The 19,103-nt window shown below is 40.0% G+C and overlaps 1 protein-coding gene across 2 annotated transcripts in view; it reads right to left on the bottom strand.

The window, feature by feature from the left end:
- Positions 1–14,893, bottom strand: part of mrc1a (mannose receptor, C type 1a) — a 41,153-nt gene extending 26,260 nt beyond the window's left edge. For both annotated transcript variants that reach the window (XM_052127224.1, XM_052127234.1), the window contains exons 1-13: positions 14,765–14,893; positions 11,223–11,624; positions 10,511–10,684; positions 7,138–7,293; positions 6,810–6,923; positions 6,562–6,702; positions 4,783–4,965; positions 4,458–4,615; positions 3,974–4,087; positions 3,717–3,832; positions 1,440–1,588; positions 1,123–1,319; positions 610–725 (exon numbers count right to left, since the gene is read on the bottom strand). In XM_052127224.1, the coding sequence (XP_051983184.1) occupies positions 610–725; positions 1,123–1,319; positions 1,440–1,588; positions 3,717–3,832; positions 3,974–4,087; positions 4,458–4,615; positions 4,783–4,965; positions 6,562–6,702; positions 6,810–6,923; positions 7,138–7,293; positions 10,511–10,684; positions 11,223–11,624; positions 14,765–14,837 (2,093 nt within the window). In that variant the 5' untranslated portion in view covers positions 14,838–14,893. The remainder of the gene's footprint in view (positions 1–609; positions 726–1,122; positions 1,320–1,439; positions 1,589–3,716; positions 3,833–3,973; positions 4,088–4,457; positions 4,616–4,782; positions 4,966–6,561; positions 6,703–6,809; positions 6,924–7,137; positions 7,294–10,510; positions 10,685–11,222; positions 11,625–14,764) is intronic.
- Positions 14,894–19,103: the final 4,210 nt, after the last annotated feature.

Here is a 19,103-nt window from a genome sequence, read left to right as displayed (position 1 = left end):
AGAATGCAAATTGCCAAAAAACTAAACAAGAGGAAAGTGAAAGTGAAAGTGGAGATTTATATTTAAGTCCTTTTTTACTATAGATTCTCTTCCCTGCCCAGTAGGTGGCGATATGCACGAAGAATGCAAATCGCCAAAAAACTAAACAAAGAGAAAAGTGAAAGTGAAAGTGCAGATTTAGAGTAAAAAAGGACTTAAATATTGATCTGTATCACACCCACACTTATCATATCCCTTCAGAAGACATGGATTAAACCACTGGAGTCATATGTATTACTTTTATGATGCCTTCATGTGCTTTTTGGAGCTTCAAAAGGTATGATCACCATTCACTTGCATTATATAGACCAACAGAGCTGAAATATTCTACAAAAAAATCTTCAATTGTGTTTTGCAGAAGTAAGAAAGTCACACACATCTGGAATGGCATGAGGGTGAGTAAATGATATTTGAAGTAAATGATATGAGAATTTGCCATGTTGGGTGAACTATACCTTTAAAACAGTAAGAAGTATGAAGTATGCAGTACATATGCCTAACTATATGATACAAAGGAAATAGTTATACAGCATGATATCAGTACAAAACATCTTGGTAGTGAACACTCACGGTATAGTTTCGATTTCTTCTTGAGAGTGAAAGCTCACTAAGTCGCCACCAATGACTTGGCAAAAATTACGAGCTTCAGACCAAGTCTTTTTCTTGTCCTTTTGCTTCTGGTATATCTAAAAAGAAGACAAGTATGAATGTCTGGTGTGCATGTTGGAGTTTTTCTTAATCTCAATGTTTGTTTTTTAATGTTTTTCTCTGCCTTGTCTTATAAACTGCTCAAAATGCTTCATCGTACCTGAGAACTGAACATTCCCCATATATAGACCTAATAGATGCAGAGACCTAATGTGCAGTGTATAATGCTGTTTAAATGTTAATCACTGCTTGATGTGTTTTTCTATTGCAAGAGATTCACCCTGCAATTCTGAGCATTCTTATCATCTGTATTGTGTGGTTCCTTAGTTTGCATGTTTGCATTATTCCTGCAACCTTGTGCAAATGGATCCTATGTGTGGGGTTTCAGTCCAAGTCATCATTATTTCAGAGAGGAACGTGCTTGTTAACGTTTACCTGAATGCAATTGTGTGGATCTTTTTTAATCCATCCAACTGGGCAGCTGAGCGGTTGAGTCGTCGGTGGCTCTCGGGTGGTTGTAACACCTGCAGCCATTTTTTTGCAGATGTACTTCTGGTTACTTTTACAGGCCAGTACATCCCATAATCCAGCTGACATCCCTGTTAACATGGCAACACAACCCTGGTGCTTATCTAGGAAGAGACAGATGGGTAGAAATGAGACTTTAGGTGGTTTCGAACTTGTCACAATTGTTAATTTGGACAATACAATGAAATACATTTCACAAGAACAGAGATTATTTCACACCCTACCTGGCAACCCGACATTAAAGTGTGTGAATTTGACTTTATCGCCGTTGCTCCACTGAAAGCGGTCAGCTCGTTCAGTGTTTGACAAACCAATCCAGAAGTATTTCTCAGGCCGGAGACCAACAAGGCTAATGAGAAAAGCATTCTCATACCTAATCAAAACAAAATAAACAACTAAATAAATAATGAGATATATTGTATAGATGGTAGTATCCACGGTAGTAAGCAAAGAGAAATACATAGCCAGCCAAAATGTTCCTCAAATTAAAATAATTAATAATTCACTCGCATAAGAACATCTCATTGTCAGAACGACATATGCAGAGAGCACATGGGTGTATCTCACAAATAAATGCATTTAACCCTTTAATCAGTGGCGTCTCTACATGAGGGGCAAGCAGGGTTGAGTCCCGCCAGAGGTGGCGCTCAACGCGTTGGCATAATCGTACATTTATTTTCTGCATCTTAAACTTTATTTATGTTCATTATACAAGAGTAGTTATTTCTTTGAGAAGTTCGAAAGCCTTTTAATCGTTCGCATGTGATATGCCAGAGTTAATCAGGGGCGATCTGGAGAACGTCATGCTCATATGCAATGGCCGACGCTAATTAAAAGCGTTGATCATATGGATCTCAAGCTGACATGGTCCTCGTAATTTACCACTCTTGAGTCCAGACCTGCCTACTGAACTTTGTTGTTAAGTTTTAAAGGCTAAATTTATGCTAATGTGTTGCTGGTTGGATTAGTTAAAGCGCACCACTCTTAATTTCAATACATTGCATGACATCGCTTTAAAGTGCTGTTGCTGCATTCATTTGTATTAGATTACAATAACTGCAAAAATATTGAGAGTCTTTTGTTTTGATTAGTTTTATAATATTGTTCATGCGTGTTAGTGAGATAATATGCAGAGCTTTTGACGATTTGCCTGTATGTGGTTTGCTTTCATGGTCACTTGAGCTTTTTGACATGGATGTGCATGTTTTAGTGGCGTTTTGTGCCTTAATGGATAATGAAATTATAAGGATGTTTGTGCTAGAAGAAATCTTTATCTGTCACTCTAACACGCTGAGTCGTAAAATGTAAATCATGTTCTATTTTTATCCTCCATACTTTCATTTTATATGTCCTAGGGCTAGATTCAGAGGTGTAGCATCCATTATAATGGCATATACATTACAGTGGCTGTCAATATGGTATATTATTTTTTGACTCCGCATGTTGAAGCCTGGTAAAACCAAGGAGTTCAAGGGTGACAGTTCAACCTGCCAATCAATCACTGCGATAATAAAAATATATTTTTTTAATTGGTTAAAGCACATAATATATGAACAAGTTCAATGTTCAGTGTGCCTGAGACCTACATAAAGTGTCACAGATGAGAAGCACAAACAAGTCATCAGAAGTTAAGAGATGCAAATTGCAGATGTAACCGGCCCTGCTCATCCCGCTCCGAACGGGACTCGAACCTGCGTGGTAGGCGGGTGCTCTGACGAGGAGGCTAAAGGCTACAGCCTCTAGTCGCTAGTGCACCTCTTGAGGTCAGGAGAGACACGCGAGGCAAAATTAAGATGGCACATTGCCTCATCCTATCAAAAGCCCACCACTGGTGTACACATACATAACATACATGCGTCAGTGATTGATCTGATGTACATTTGGCATTGCTATTTGACGAATAAGCAACATGGAAGTAAACTATAGCAAGTTTAACACATGATCAGGATAATATGACTATTGTCATTTGCGCGTGCCACTGAAAATATGTAAGTTGAGCGTCTATTTAGACTCAATTAATGCCTGAGAAAATCCATATGTGTAGCTTCTGTGTAGTTCAGTAAGTGCTTGACAGCCAGTTGCATCTCATGAAATTGCAGTGTGGGAGTTATGAATCTTGTTATGTGATTTGTTGCATCATCAAAATATTTTAGAATATATTCTATTATTTTCTAATTGTCTTTAAAAAGTTTTGACAATATCTTTGCATTTTGTAGATCCATTTGTGATAGATATACAGTACATGCCAGTTCTCTAAAGACCCGAGGTATATAATAATGCTTGCTGTAACACCCATGCATGTAAGGGTTAGTATGCATATTTCAAACCAAAATCAAAAGAAACATAAGAATATATTTTTCATAAAGGCCCATTTTAGGACCATCAAGATTTTATATGTATATAAGATTTTGTATGTACAGTATATATATATATATATATATACATACTGCATGGATGTATAGAACATTATTTACAAGCATTAGAAGTATCATCTGCCTTACCTGTTGGCAACGTTAACCAGGTTAGCTCCAGTCTGCTGACATATTTGTTTGGCCTCATTAAATGTCTTGCTTTCCATGGCAATATTATAACAGCATGAGCCATACCTAATCCAACCCTGCAAACCAAACAGATGGCATCATCACTACCAGCACATCCTAAATCGTATAGCATTTGTTTGGAAACAACTGTTTGGAAAGAACTGTTTGGAAACGGCAGTGTTTTGTCAGGTGAGTTTATTTTCCAAGTGTCGACTCACAGCTTGGCATCCAGGACTGATCACCTCCGGAGCACCCTCAGGTCTGCTGGACGCTTTCTTCTTACAGATGTAGCCAAGCTCCGACTCACATGTGTAATCTGCCCACTTTCCCTCCTATTACACATACATGGGGTCACAATGGTAAATGGTCTGCACTTCTATAGCGCCTTTTTAAACTTAGTGGTTACCAAAGCGCTTTACACTCTGTCCATTCACCCAATCACACACCGATGATGGCAGAGCTGCCATGCAAGGCACTAGCCTGCCAATGGGAGCAACTTGGGGTTCAGTGTCTTGCCCAAGGACACTTCGGCATGTGGAGTCTCCAACCCTGCGATTAGTGGCCGACCCGCTCTACCACCTGAGCCACAGTCGCCCCAATATGTCATAATAAACCATAATGACCAATATGGATTAACCACCAAACAATTGGACCAACGAAGGAAAACCGAGAGACAAGACAAGGGAAGCAAAATCAACCCACCTTTCCTTTGATGAGAACGCAGTCTTCCATGCGGTTTGTGGCGTGCGATGGTTCCCCAACTAGCCACTTAGTGAAGGTGACATGTGATCGGTCTGTCCACTCAAACAGGTTCTGAATCTTCTGATCATTCAGGCCTATCCAGAGTTCATCGGTGGGCACTGCACAACAGAATATTTTAAGGATAAATCTTAGCAATTAAAGGAATGTTTTGGGTTCAATGCAAGTTAAGACCAATCAACAGTATTTGAGGCATAATGTTGATTGAGACAAATGATTTTCACCCTCGTTTATAGAAGTGATTTTAGGGTGTGTTGTGCACACGTACAGTATCCGCTCTGTGATATGATGAAGCTGTGCTCCTCTATGTTGTGTATGCTGACCAGATCTCCTCCTTCTTTATGACAGGCCACTAACGCAGCGCTCCACATCTTCTTAGTGCGCTGCAGATAATAACAGTGGCCCGCGTATGGAACCCACGCCGCTGGACAGAAGCTCGGCTGATCCTTACCTGAGACAGAGAGAGCCACACTTTTGAACTTTTAAAGGAACAGTTCACTAAAATGATTTGAAGAATGTTCAAGCTGCTCTTTTCCACACAAAGAAAGCATCCGCCTAGCATGAATACTTTAAATGTGCACATGCAAATGAGATTTTAGAGCTAGTTGGAGTCTTATGGAGTCATTTTTTTAGGGAGCTTGACAGCCATCGTCACTATGAGCACTCTATTGCATGTCCACACTTCATGAAGCAGCACAACAGTTTTCAACAGTGTTCTTAAAGCTTAAGTGTATCATTGTTGTTAAAATAGTTTCTCCTATTACAGCTTAATGTGCAGAGACAACTATATTTAAGTGTGGTGTTGTGAACTGTCAAAGGAACGATGCACAGAGCAAGCGCTACATCCAAATGCTTTTCGTTTATTCAGTTCAACTTCAGATCTCTCTTCTTCTCCTCCTAACAATCCTCATACTTAATGAGGTTAGACTGCCATCTTGTGGTCATAACCAGAATGATCCTAATTCATATTTTCATTTGCTTGTAACTGCAAACACTGTCTCTGTGGTGCTAAAATTCCCCTTTGTTTTGAGCGCCCCATCCAGCTTCACAAAACAACATTGACTTAACCAATGGCGTGAGTTGGGGGCGGGACTATCTGTTTGTTAGACCAATAGCAGATGGGGCTTATTCGGAGAGCTTCTTTTAAAAGTAACTTTTTCTAAGTAACTTTTAAAGTATAGTGTACAGTTTTTATATATCTGGCACCATAAATAAAGACACTTTCAGTAGCAAAGATAAGATCCTTAAAAGTGTCAATACTCGATTTCTACATGATCTTTTTGTTGCTATTAAGATAATGAGGTGTTTTAAAAAAAAATGTGCATGTTGCTATGGGGTTGCTAGGGTGTTGCTTAGTGGTCCAAGTCAAAAGAGCCCATCCCAAGTCTCTATTTTAATCTGGTCTCTAGGTATGACTCGGCCCTCGTTCAATTTAAGTCTATGGGATTGTGATGCGGAGGAGGGCGGGGCCGAGCCTTGACTACGCACGTCCGGCCCCCAATCGGGCTAATCAGCCGAGGAAAGGCCAGCTCCAGTGGGTAAAAGAGTTCTTCTTTTGTTTTTTTGTGCATATCGCCACCTACTGGGCTGTTGTGCAAATATGATTTTTTCATTATATTTCATTATCCCTCCCTTTTTTTACCTCCTCTCTGCCCACTAGGTGGCGATATGCATGAAGAACGCAAATCGGCAAATAAACAGAAGAAGAATTCGGTCGCCTCGTGAACGTGCATAGGAGGACTGGTCGAAAGAGGAGATTGATGGTAAAAAAAATTACTTAAATATTGATCCGTTTCATCTGGATTAGTTTTTTGTTTCCTTTGTGCTTTTTGGCCATCATTCACTTGCATTGTAAGGACCTACGGAGCTGAGATATTCTTCTAAAAATCTTAATTTGTGTTCTGCAGAAGAAATTAAGTCATACACATCTGGGATTTTCGATTGAACTATCCCTTTAGGTGTCCAAATACTTTGAGACCACTGTGTAGTGTGTGTGTGTGTGTGTGTGTGTGTAGTGTGTGTGTGTGTGTGTGTGTGTGTCACCTACCTGCTGGAGGAGTTACATCTGTAGAATTACCCTTGCGACAGATGTAGCCAAGTTTCTTACTACATGCCATACTCTCCCACTTAGACGCTTTACCAGCGTTTAACGCTGCACAGTTCAGGCCCGGCTCCAGTGAGGGGTGACCTAAAGATCATAAAGAATACATTCAAACATATATCACACCATTGAGCTGCGTTTAAAGCTCTGTGTGTACACGGGTGCCCATTTTTATGTGCATGAATGGCACTTACCAGGAGCCCAGTTGAGATATCTGAATGGGTTTCCATTACTCCACTGCCAGCCACTCTCAAAATCAAGACTGTTGAGTCCAGTCCATAATGACGTGCCCAAGATATTTGTCAAGCCTGAAAAATAAAGCACTTGATTTACTGAAAACGTCTGTCATCATTTACTCACCCTCATGTTGTTCCTAATCCATGACTTACTTTCTTCCGTGGAACACTACAGAAGATGTTAAGCAGAAGGACAGCCTCTGTCTGCCTATCGTCTCCATTTGTGTTCCATGGAAGAAAGCCAGTCATCCGTGCTGTGTATGTAAATGTGTGTGTTTGTGTCTACCTGATATATAAGTCTGCTCATGCACTTCTGCTATGCTGAGAAGATCCGCATCCTGCTGCTGGCAGCTGATTCGAGCCTGATGCCAGGTGAGCACTGACTGTGTGTTCCTCTGATACAACACACCGGTTATTGGATCGCTGTCCCAACCTGAGCTGGCTAATACACAGAGAGAGAAATAGACAAATGTAGGGCTTCAGAACCACTGTATGGTTCAAGTTACACACAAAAACATAAGACTGCAACAGTGCCTGCACACTCTTTCAGCCATCTCAATTCCGGAAGTATTTTTCCCCATTCATTTTTTTTCCATAGGGATTTCATAAATCCTTCATAAAAGAGTTAGAATACTCGATTCTGATTGGTCAATGGCGCCATCTAGCTGTCAGATATTGCTCTGTAACAACCGCACATCCACGTTTCAGACCGCTCATCCTCGTACCGCAAGCCGTCTCTCCTGCTTCTCGGATCACAGTGAGATCTCTACAAGTAAGCTAATAATCATTTTGAATCGTTTCATGTCCATTTATTTGTTTATTTGGCAAGTGGTCTTGTAATAAGCTGGATAATGAGCAGTCAGATGGTCATTTTCACTAAATAAACCAACAGAACTCCAAGGCAAACTGGAGGTTGATTTCAGCTGTATTTATTGTCTATTTATTTCTTTGGCTAATAGCCAAGCAATAAGCAGGATAATGTACAGTAAAAAAAAAAAAAAAGATGCCCCGGTTGTTACAATTTTGATATGAAATAACCTATATATAGTGAGTTATGTAAGGGATTATATACAGCCAGCCGGTTATCGCAAACTAAACCCCTTCAAGGTGATGCAAGAGTCCTCGGTTTTGTGTCTGAGTCCAGATCACCTCGTCAGGGTTTATTGTGTGATAACAACTGGCTGACAACTACAGTTTCGCCTTCCAAGACGGTCAGAAATCTAGGGGTAACCATTGATGATGAGCTAAATTTCACAGACCACATCTCAAAGACTGCACGATCATGTAGATTTACACTCTACAATATCAGGAAGATAAAACCTTTCCTCTCTGAACATGCCACACAACTGCTCGTTCAGTCTCTTCTCATAACTAGACTGGACTACTGTAACGCTCTCATTGCAGGCCTCCCTGCATGTGCTATTAGACCCCTGCATATGATCCAGAATGCAGCAGCACGTCTGGTCTTTAATGAACCTAAGAGAGCGCATGTTACACCACTTCTTGTCTCTCTCCACTGGCTGCCGGTTGATGCACGTATTAAATTCAAGTCTCTGATGCTGCATACAGAACAGTCACTGGATCTGCTCCAGCATACCTAAAATCATTTCTGCACAGCTATGCGCCCACCAGAAGCCTGCGGCCTGCTAAGGAACGTCGCCTTGTTGTACCAAAACAAAGAGGCACCAAAACACTTTCCCGGACTTTCGGCTTCATCATACCACATTGGTGGAATGACCTTCCCAACTCAATCCGTGATGCTGACTCACTCTCTATCTTCAAAAAACGGCTAAAAACATCTTTTCCAAAAGCACTTAACTAAACCGGTCACTAAAAAACTAATCTGTTTAAATCTGCACTTAAATCTGTTTTTTATACTATTCTGATGATAGTGAAACTTTGTAGTATGGCAATTTTCGTACCACTGTCTCCTTAAGATGATTCGCTTATGTGTTCCTCTTTTGTAAGTCGCTTTGGATAAAAGCCTCTGCCAAATGAATAAATGTAAATGTAAATGTAATCCTTACATAACTCACTATACAAATGATTAAAATAGGCAAGTTATTCTTCATCAAGATTGTAGCAACCAGGGCAACTTTTTTTTCATTGCAGATTATGAAAACAAGAATACTTTATTATGAAGAACTGTTGCTATCTTTTATATATTTTTTTTATTTGCTAGATTAGGTGATTTGCAGAAAAAGGAGTGGTCATGAGGTGCACACTTTGTACTTTATTATTTGTATAGTATGTGGCATAGGATGCCTTCGTCAGCAGGTCACTTTTCAAAGGGCTTGCTTGCATTTTACTACCTATGTACAGACAGAGCAAAACAGGAAAGTGAGGGAATGCCAATATCTGAATCAGCTACGGCAGCAATTCTTGCACTTTCTCTTCCTTCCTTTCTCTCCCTCTCTCCCTATTTCATGGAGTCAGAGAGCGGGACAGCCAATGAGTTGCACCAAGCTGTACAAATGGGAAGCGCGTTTAGCACTTAAAGACGCTTTTGGGAAAAACTGCTGAAGTCTTTAGAGGATCCCACATACTAGATCATCTTTTATTACCAAAGTAGGAGCAGTCTTCATTTTAGAAAATCAAGTGTGAAGTGAACATTTATAACAAAATCATGCAGGAAATGGTTTGGGGGTCCTGTTGGGCCCCCCTGTCTGCCCAGGGCCTTAGAATCGTCCTAACCTTACCCCTTATTGCAGTACCCCTGAGCATCACCAAATGGAATTGCTAATATATATATATATATATATATATATATATATATATATGTGTGTTTTTCAACATTTTCCCCAAAACTCCCCCATCTTTCATAGACCTTATTCACACTAGCGCCATCTTTGATTTTTAATGGGTACGACAACGAGGCTGTGACGGATAGACTTTCAGTCCCTTCAATGGGCTGAACTGCAGTTTAAAGTGTTTTTGTATCGTTACACGGACAAAACATTGATAAAATATCATGAAAGAACATTCAGTATATGAACAACTCCAGACAACATGAGTTGTGGGAAATCTGGCGTGATCTAAGAGCATAATACAGCTTCATCCCTTTCGTGCCATTGCAGAGATGGTAAGTCTATCCCTCACAGCCTCGTTGTCATTTCCAATCAAAGATGGCGCTAGCGTTAATAAGGTCTATTGGTTGGATAAACAGATTTCAGAGAGCCTGAAGGAGGTCGCACACTGGATGATGTCCCAAAATTCAAAAGCATTGTTTTTATGAATGTACGCACATCAGCTACGACTTCTTAGACTGCTAAACATTCTGCTGCACCGCTGAGCACCACTCATACATTTTTACGTCCAATAGCATTCAAATGGACCCAAATCATTATCAAAAGACATACTGACTTCACTGTAGGCAAGAAGACACATAGTGTAGTGTTGGCAATTATTGAGAAGCAAGTTTGTTTTTGTGGTTTGACAGCTTGAATAAAGCTTAGTTACATACAGTAGAGCGCTAAACACCTCTCTAGATGGATGGACTGACAGACAGACAGACGACAGACAGACAGACAGACAGACAGACAGACAGACAGATAGATAGACTGGTCGATAGCCAGCATTATCATTTATGTAAAACAGTCTATCAATGACTGGGCATTCACAATAAGTATGGTGGTGATGTGTCTGTGTTGTCATCTTACATTTAGTTGGACAGAAGCCCCACTTCTTATCTGTGCTGTAGTCTGTTTCTGTAGCACACCACAGTTGGCCATCTGATCGGCCCTCCACGATGCACTCGGCATACCACTTTTCCTCAAATTTAAAAGGAAAGTGGCATGGTTTCCCAAATGAATTACCACCTATAGTATATATCTCTGTAAAACATTAAGAAATGAAATGAGGGATATTTAGGGTATCAGAGAAACATGTATCTACTTCAAACCAAGTCTTAAAAATGCAATTTTTTCCTCATTAAAAAAGTTTGTAATTTGTAATCATGAAACATATGTATAAAATCGTGAGCACTCACATTGGATGAAGACTGCAGTCATATAAGCAACCTTACAAAAGCTGTTTTATTCTACATGGAGAGGGTCTCCTCATGGGGGCTGCCATGTTGTGATCACATGACCAGCCACATAGTACTTGCTTAATCTTAGTAACAGCCTTATTATAAGAGACCTGTCTTTCACTGATGGATGAAATCAATCATGGCTGACCGTGAATATTTCTTTTCTACAATCGCATCAGTAACGAAGATGCATCCACGCCACTAGGTGTCAGTGTAAGTCCAAGATGACCGACATAAAAAGTTACAATTATAAGCCTATGATCCAATATGGCAATGGGTTTTTTTAAATTGCTTTCCAAATGTTAGATCTATCAATCAGAATGGTGGATGTTTGATCATACCTTGATATCCGCGAGAGCACAGATCTTCTTTGGTCCCGTAAATCTGCCAGCGGCTCCAGGAACCAGATCCCTTATACAACATCATATTTTTCTCGTTTCGATTGCCATAGTTTAGATGCAGCGGCTGTCCCTTTAAGCCAAACAGCGTCTCGTTTTTACATTCCCAGGTCTGTAGGGGACTTTGTTCTTTGCAGGGCAGCAGGAGAATCTTCACCCAGTCTTTGATGTTCTGGGCACCCAAGCAGAGTTTCAGAGAGATGCTGATAATACTTGAAGTGGAAACCCATCGGAAATGCTGAGCTACAGAAGAGACGTCGCATGGAGCCGTCTGCACCTCATTAGCACTAACCACATTCACACATTTGTTGTGGTCCTCATTGTACATAAGGAAGGAACTGGTGTCTGAGAGTACAAAAGATATGGAAGATTATTGGGAACACTTTATATTAATCCATGTTCCCTTTGTTAAGGGTTTGTAAAAGACTTGATTAATGACTAATAAGCCATTTACAAATGCATCAAAATCACTGATATGTAGTTAAAACAATATAAATTAAAGGGTGACGTTCATGCAACATTTGCCAAACAGTGAGCTGTTTATAAACTTTGTTATAAATGCTTAATAAATGCTCTTATTCATACTTACAATAATCAAACTCATACTTATGATGTATGCTACAATGCAGCAAGCATAGATTATAGTAACATTAAACGGAGGGATTCAACATCAATGATTATTTCAGACACTAATTATACTAGTACTACATCTTGTTTATGAACTTCAAGGAAAACTGATCTGATGTTACTTAACCCTTAAATGCATCAATAGTCATATTAGACTGTTCATGTGTTAAACTTGCTATAGTTTACTTACATTTTACATTTATGCATTTGGCAGACGCTTTTATCCAGAGCGACTTACAGTGCCCTTATACAGGGACAATCCCCCCCGGAGCAACCTGGAGTTAAGTGTCTTGCTCAAGGACACAATGGTGGTGGCTGTGGGGATCAAACCAGCAACCTTCTGATTACCAGTTATGTTCCTTAGCACACTAAGCCAAATAGCAATGCCATTAGCATAGAAATAGCATGTATAATATGTATGTGTGCACGCATATGGGATACTGATAATTCACTATTGTTGTAAAGAAAATCGACATGGTATAGTAGTCAATTGTATGAATACCGTACTTGTTTGTTTTGTAATAAACAAAGAAAGCGATATCCTGTAATAGTAAACTTATATAGATATAAATATAAAAAATATGACTTAAACTAAAAGTGACACTATTGCATGCCAAGGGTCTCTAATGACCCTGTTCACTGTGGGTACTTAAAGGGGCATTCAGTAGTTCTAGCTAGTTTTAGCATTGCTCTTCTTCATGTACTTTGAGTACCGATAGGACAGTGATGTTAGACGCTATACTGCCATCTATCGACGTGGATCTGCATGACCGTCTCTGCTGCCCCCGCCAGCTCTGGAGTATCATTTGCATGTCGGAGTTTGAGGTAATTTCTAAAGTTATTTATTACTACTATAATACAATTGCTTTGCCTAAAAACAAACGTCAGAATTCAATCGAACAGCCCTTTACAGTTAAGGACAGATTATTATTGTCCCTGATATCAATAATCTTCAGAGACTGTTTACGTTTCACGTTATTTCTAAAGACAGTTATTACCTTTATAAGACAGTGTATAGCGTGAAATAAACCTCAATTGTTTTTGATGATCAAATTTAGTACATCCATGAATACTGTATTTGAAGAACTCGTTTTGTTTCAAGCAAACCAACGTCACGGTTTCCTCAAAATCCACAACATCCGCCGTGCCCAGCTACTGAACAAATAAAGACGTGTGCCATTTCATAGAGGTGGTGGTAGATGGGCCCACTTACTATAGCTGTGATAACAAAGAAAGGAAAATGACACGTTGCTTTCTGGTTGCGTTTGTTAAATCTGTCCATTACTAACATACGTTGACTACGCACTTCAAAGTATTCAAACGTTTTCTGACACTATGTTAGAGAGCGGTCTAAACAATTAATAACGTCTTATCTGTCCAACAAAAAAGAAGCAACATTGGTCTAACTACTCGTGTTTTTCTCCGTCATCAAATCCTTCCACCTTGTTTATGCCACACTGATGTTTACTCTAGTTTTTTGCCTTTGCCGCCCTTTCTGTCTTCTTGCTTGGACCGGTTTCACTTCTTCGGCATTACTGAATCACCTGTTGTCTCCGCTGCTAAAGAACGATAATAAATATGTTCATTGTGTTGTTTTCGCTCTTCGCATCACCAAACAACACTGCGCTAAGCATAGATACGCGTATCTACATAGGCGGTAGCCAATGAGTGCAAGGATGTTCTTCTTCAACATTTAGTGAAACACAGCGGGCATTTACCATTACAAATGGTAATGGTAAATGGTCTGCACTTATATAGCAACTTTTTTTAGCCTTAGAGGTTACCAAAGCACTTTACACTGCATCTCATTCACCCAGTCACACACACTCATACACCAATGGTGGCAGAGCTGCCATGCAAGGCGCTAGTCTGCCATTGGGAGCAACTTGGGGTTCAGTGTCTTGCCCAAGGACACTTCGGCATGTGGAGTCATGTGGGCCGGGAATCGAACCACCAACCCTGCGATTAGTGGACGACCCGCTCTACCACCTGAGCCACAGCCGCCGACAGCCACCCACCTTTCAAAATGGCAAAACACTGAATTAATGTAATTACACTATTTAGAGATATGTAACAGATTGATACGAAGAAGAAAAATCACAAATCAGATTTCATTAATATCTCAATTGCTCCTTCTAGGCATAAGTGACATTAAACGGAGAACAAATTGAGACCTTTGTTAAAGGTTGCTGCATCTCAAGAGATGTTTCTCACATGTTTCTCCTCTACAGTGTCAGAAGAGATCTTAAACTGTTCTCAGATTTGTGAAGACACCAAAGTCTGCCATTAAAAGTCTCGATACGAACTCAAACATTGCTCATAAAGGCTGTCGGCATTCATTTTATAGCTCTATACTGTTATGTTAACAATTGCCTCATTCGATTTCATATTTCTCCTTTGGATTGTTATTAGAAACATCGGAGACAAAGTTGAGAACTCAATACAGTCTCACAAATGAATAAATCTGTAATTTAACATTTTGTTTAATTAGATATTTTCCTCTGGGTATCTCTTATGTACAAAAGCATTAAATGCACATTTGACTGCACAAAGGACATACTAGTACATTTAGATTAAATGTATTTGTATAATTTTGCCAACAATAAAGCATGCGAATTGTGCAGTTTGTAACCACTTGTTAACTGGATGTGAACATCTCATGAAGTTAATATATGAGGACACAGCAAACCTTAATAGGACGTGTGCCACATGTCATATATATATAGAGTATCATTTGAAACACTCCATTATTCTAACAAGGGAATTGCAGCAATTGCATGTGTTACATTGAAAGCCCATTGCGATTCATGTCAATGTGACATGCCTATGAAGAAATACACGTAAAATCAGCCACATACCTGTTTGAATGGAGGGGTGTAAAGCAAGATATAAACAGAGCATCAAAAACTGAGAAATGCAACTCTTCTTCATGTTTGTCTTTTAATGTGTAATCCAAGCGTAGATGAATCCGGTGTGTGAGTTTGAAGAGTGTGCGACTTAAATACACTTTTCCTCATAGTTTAGACAAAGTTTGTTTCCTGTCATGTGGATGGGGTTGTGTTTGGGTGACAGGAACAACATTTCAGTCTGTTCACCCAAAAGGAAGGTGACAGACAGATGCATTTTCATTGTTCATAGATGTGCACGCATCACACACTCTCACTTATACAACTAAGGTGATCTCATTTACGTTCATTCGTAAAGTGTACACTCAAACGTACTGTACCAATGTATTGACAGCATCTTAAACTTAAAGTCTTTCATGTATGAACAACTAAAAGATGCAAAATTATTTACAAATCCTTTGAAGGTGAACTGGAATTCAACGAAGACCTTTTGCGAGGACAATGCCGCATGTGAACGAGTTCAAGACAAAATCATATAGTGGGGCTCTCATTTTCTCTCCGAGAAACTGAGAAACTTTGTCCCAGTAAGATATTTCTAATTGCATATTTATTATGAATGAAATCCAGATGGGACTAATTAAAGTAAAGTACTTAGCACCCTTGGAATGGCTGAATTTAACTAAGTGGCCCAGATGGAATCTGCATTTGGATTTTTTCCCCTTTTTCTCCTAATTTGACATACCCAATTCCCAATGTGCTTTTAAGTCCTTATGGTTGTGTAGTGACTCACCTCAATCCGGGTGGTGGAGGACGAATCCCAGTTGTCTGAGACCATCAACCTGTGCATCTTATCACATGGCTTGTTGAGCGCATTGCCACAGAGGCATAGCACGTGTTGAGGCTTCACGGCATCCACCGCGGCATCCACGCGCAACTCACCACGCACCCCACAGAGAACAAACCGCATTATAGCGATCACGAGGAGGACTCTAACCTCCCTAGCAACCGGGCCAGTTTGGTTGCTTAGGAGACCTGGCTGGAGTCATTCCAGCGAACTAGCGAACTAGCGAACCTCAGGGGTGGTAGCCAGCGTCTTAACCACTGAGCTACCCAGGCCCCACGACTGTTCTTTTTTGAGGTTTTGGGAATCTGCAAAGTTCTATAGAAGGGATTTAAGCCAACATGATCACACGGGAAATCAAAAATTTTGTTTCCGAGAGTTGTAGTACCCCAGGGTCGGCCACCAAATGCCAACTTACTGATAAGTGCCATCTCCTGGAGTGGTGGTGGTGTAGTGGGCTAAAGCACATAACTGGCAGTCAGAAGGTTGCTGGTTTGATCCCCACAGTCACCACCATTGTGTCCTTGAGCAAGGCACTTAACTCCAGGTTGCTCCGGGGGGGATTGTTCCTGTAATAAGTGCACTGTAAGTTACTTTGGATAAAAGCATCTGCCAAATAAGTAAATGTAAATCTCCTATAAGACATTTTTTCATTGGCTCTAATGTGATTACCTTCCCCATTGGCGTGACAGGAAGTGTGTTGCATCAGCAAATTGGAAGACCTGGGTTCAGATTCCACGTTGAAACCAGGAAGTATTCGTGTTTGCCTAATCAGTGACCTGAAAGTTTCCCTCTAAGATTACATTTTTACTCCACTGATTGTTAGGTTTAGGTTTGGGGTTAAGGTTGGGGGGTTCAGTTTATAAAATGTGCATTCCTCGTCACTTAATTACAGTCTGTAGAGCTGAAAACAACTAGATTTATAACTCGCTTTTGGCGCCCAGAAAAGGAGCTCACACTTGCCCACACATCCAACGACACTTACCGCTTTGGCCACTGGGGGCAGTGTTTCGCATTTCGGTAAGCACAGACCGATTTTAATTAAAGAATAGTGAAGTGACTGTTTCCGATTTTACTGCGAGATCAGTCAGTTTAAACATAGTCAAATATATTCAGTGGAACTGAGAGTACTACACTCTTATTGGAGCTGAAAGCATCATCAAATTAGACAAAATATTTCATAAACAAACCTGCATGGGGTGGAATATTATACACAAATAACTAAATTGCTGTTTCTGGAGGATTGCTATCGTGAAACAGAGATCGGATATCAATGTTGAACCCTTAGACCTTTGAAAAGATGCATCATTTGTTAACGTTAATCACATTTATAGACGGTAAATTATATATTAAATGTAAACAGAGTGACGTCACCACCACGTGCGGGGGAATTGCGTATCAAAAGGCATTTATTAAACATTTAATTATCATCATTTGTATAAATACAATAGAATTAATTAGAGGTCGACCGATATGGTGTTTTTATTAATGGATGATGCCGATGCTGATATCCACAGATCAGGGAGTTCGATATAATGCTGATATCTCACAATTTATTACCGTAAATAACAAACAGTTTACATAAAATTGCTAAACAATGAATAAACTCTTATTTAGAATTATATTAATAGTTAAAAAATTTCACACAATACTTTTAAAATTAAACTTATAAAAATAAGATTGTGTTTTAAATGGTAGATGTATTTTGATTTCATTTAATCATCCAATTTTAGGCATTTATTTGCATATAAAGAAATGTGCACCAAGTAGTCCAGCAACCACAGATGGCATGTGCGCCTAAACTATCGCATTTTCTCACAAAAGACTGAATCAAGTATATTCAGTGAATATAACATTTACTATGTCGGCCGCTGTGGCTCAGGTGGTAGAGCAGTTTGTCCACTAGGGTTGGTGGTTTGATTCCCGGCCCACATGACTCCACATGCCGAAGTGTCCTTGGGCAAGACACTGAACCCCAAGTTGCTCCCAATGGCAGGCTAGCACCTTGCATGGTAGCTCTTCCATTTTTGGTGTATGTGTGTGTGTGTGTGTGTGACTGGGTGAATGAGTCACAGTGTAAACTGCTAAGGTTAAAAATGCATTATATAAGTGCAAGCCATTTACCCTTTACTCATAGCGCACATGAAGCACTTTTACTTTGAAGTGGTTCTCACGTGAACATGCAGATCCAGCGAGGGTGGCAATCTACTGACAGCTTCTATTTTACACAGCCCACATTGCCTGCTTTGATTGTCAGGGACTGACTGTCCTGTAACATTCGTAAATAAGAGGAACTGAGGTTTTCATGAAGAAATTCAAAAATGCAAAAATATCGGACGATTTATTAGCCTCGGCGAAATATCAGTCGACCACTAAAATCAATCGATGAATTCCATAAATTCAATATTCCATGAACCTCAAAGGATTTGTATTTGTATGTCTCAAAGTCCACATCCACAACCTCTCTATCGCACTAGAATGGCATTTTCCACCACTGAAAACTGAGAATTTAGAAAACGCTCCCCATGAATGCATCTTTGGAGGACTGAAAACAGCATTTTTGAACAAAAACAAATTAGTGTGTATATGCCCTCAGTTTTCAGTGGAGGAAAACACCATTCCAGTGTGATCGAGAGGCGTAAACGTCGCAAAATCCTTGGGCCTTATTCATGAAACAAGAGCAAAACAAATTTGTGTGTAAATCGCACATAAACAGATCCTGTTGAATTAAATTGGACAACTTATGTAAGTAAATTAATATCCCTTCAACATTCTGCTAACCTGTACTGTAAAGTTATTTCTATCGGGAAGACACGCAGGCTTGAGTGAAGTTCAAGATGCCATTTATTTGCTAGATGTAAAACAGGAAGTAATGTCTCTCTTTGGCATAGGCCCCGTCCGGCGGTCCGAGGGAGTTGTACCCAGAACCGTCATGTCCTACCGGAGATAGGAGGCAGGGGCGAGGAGCCTACCCCTGTGCGGGACAGGGCTAAACCTGTGGTGCTGGGGTGGTGGAGGTTGCCTGTGTGAGCACACTTATAAAGCAATGGCTTACATGTGATTGGCTGGGAGTTACCCAGCTAATGATGTGATGATGTACAGCTGCTAGTCTTCCCGCTAGAACTACGCTGCGCTTCCATTTCCATTTGGGGTCAATTTGAAAAATTTTGATTCAAGAAACAAAATAAACAACTATGAGTACAGCTACACCAGTCAAGAAGTCTCAGTATGAGAAAATGCATTGCATATGTTCATGTTTCTCATTGAGGACTTTTGAAGCATTTAATGAAGAAGACATCTTGTTAGTGAAACCCAAGGTGTGACATTACAAAAGCTATGTAGAGAAAATTCATTCTCAGAGACTTGTGGGCTAGTCGCTCACCAGTGTCACTGATAGTCCTTTGTTCCTCTGGCATACTGTCTGTTTGTTTGAGTATATTACTGTATATTGAATGCACTGTAAGCATCTGCCAAATGCATAAATGTAAATGTAAACATTTGCACAAGCAG

This window comes from Xyrauchen texanus, chromosome 1, assembly GCF_025860055.1.
Source record: "Xyrauchen texanus isolate HMW12.3.18 chromosome 1, RBS_HiC_50CHRs, whole genome shotgun sequence".
Taxonomy (NCBI): Eukaryota; Metazoa; Chordata; class Actinopteri; order Cypriniformes; family Catostomidae; genus Xyrauchen; species Xyrauchen texanus.
The sequence above is the reverse complement of the archived record's forward strand: the minus strand, read 5'-3'. Positions and strand labels throughout refer to the sequence as shown.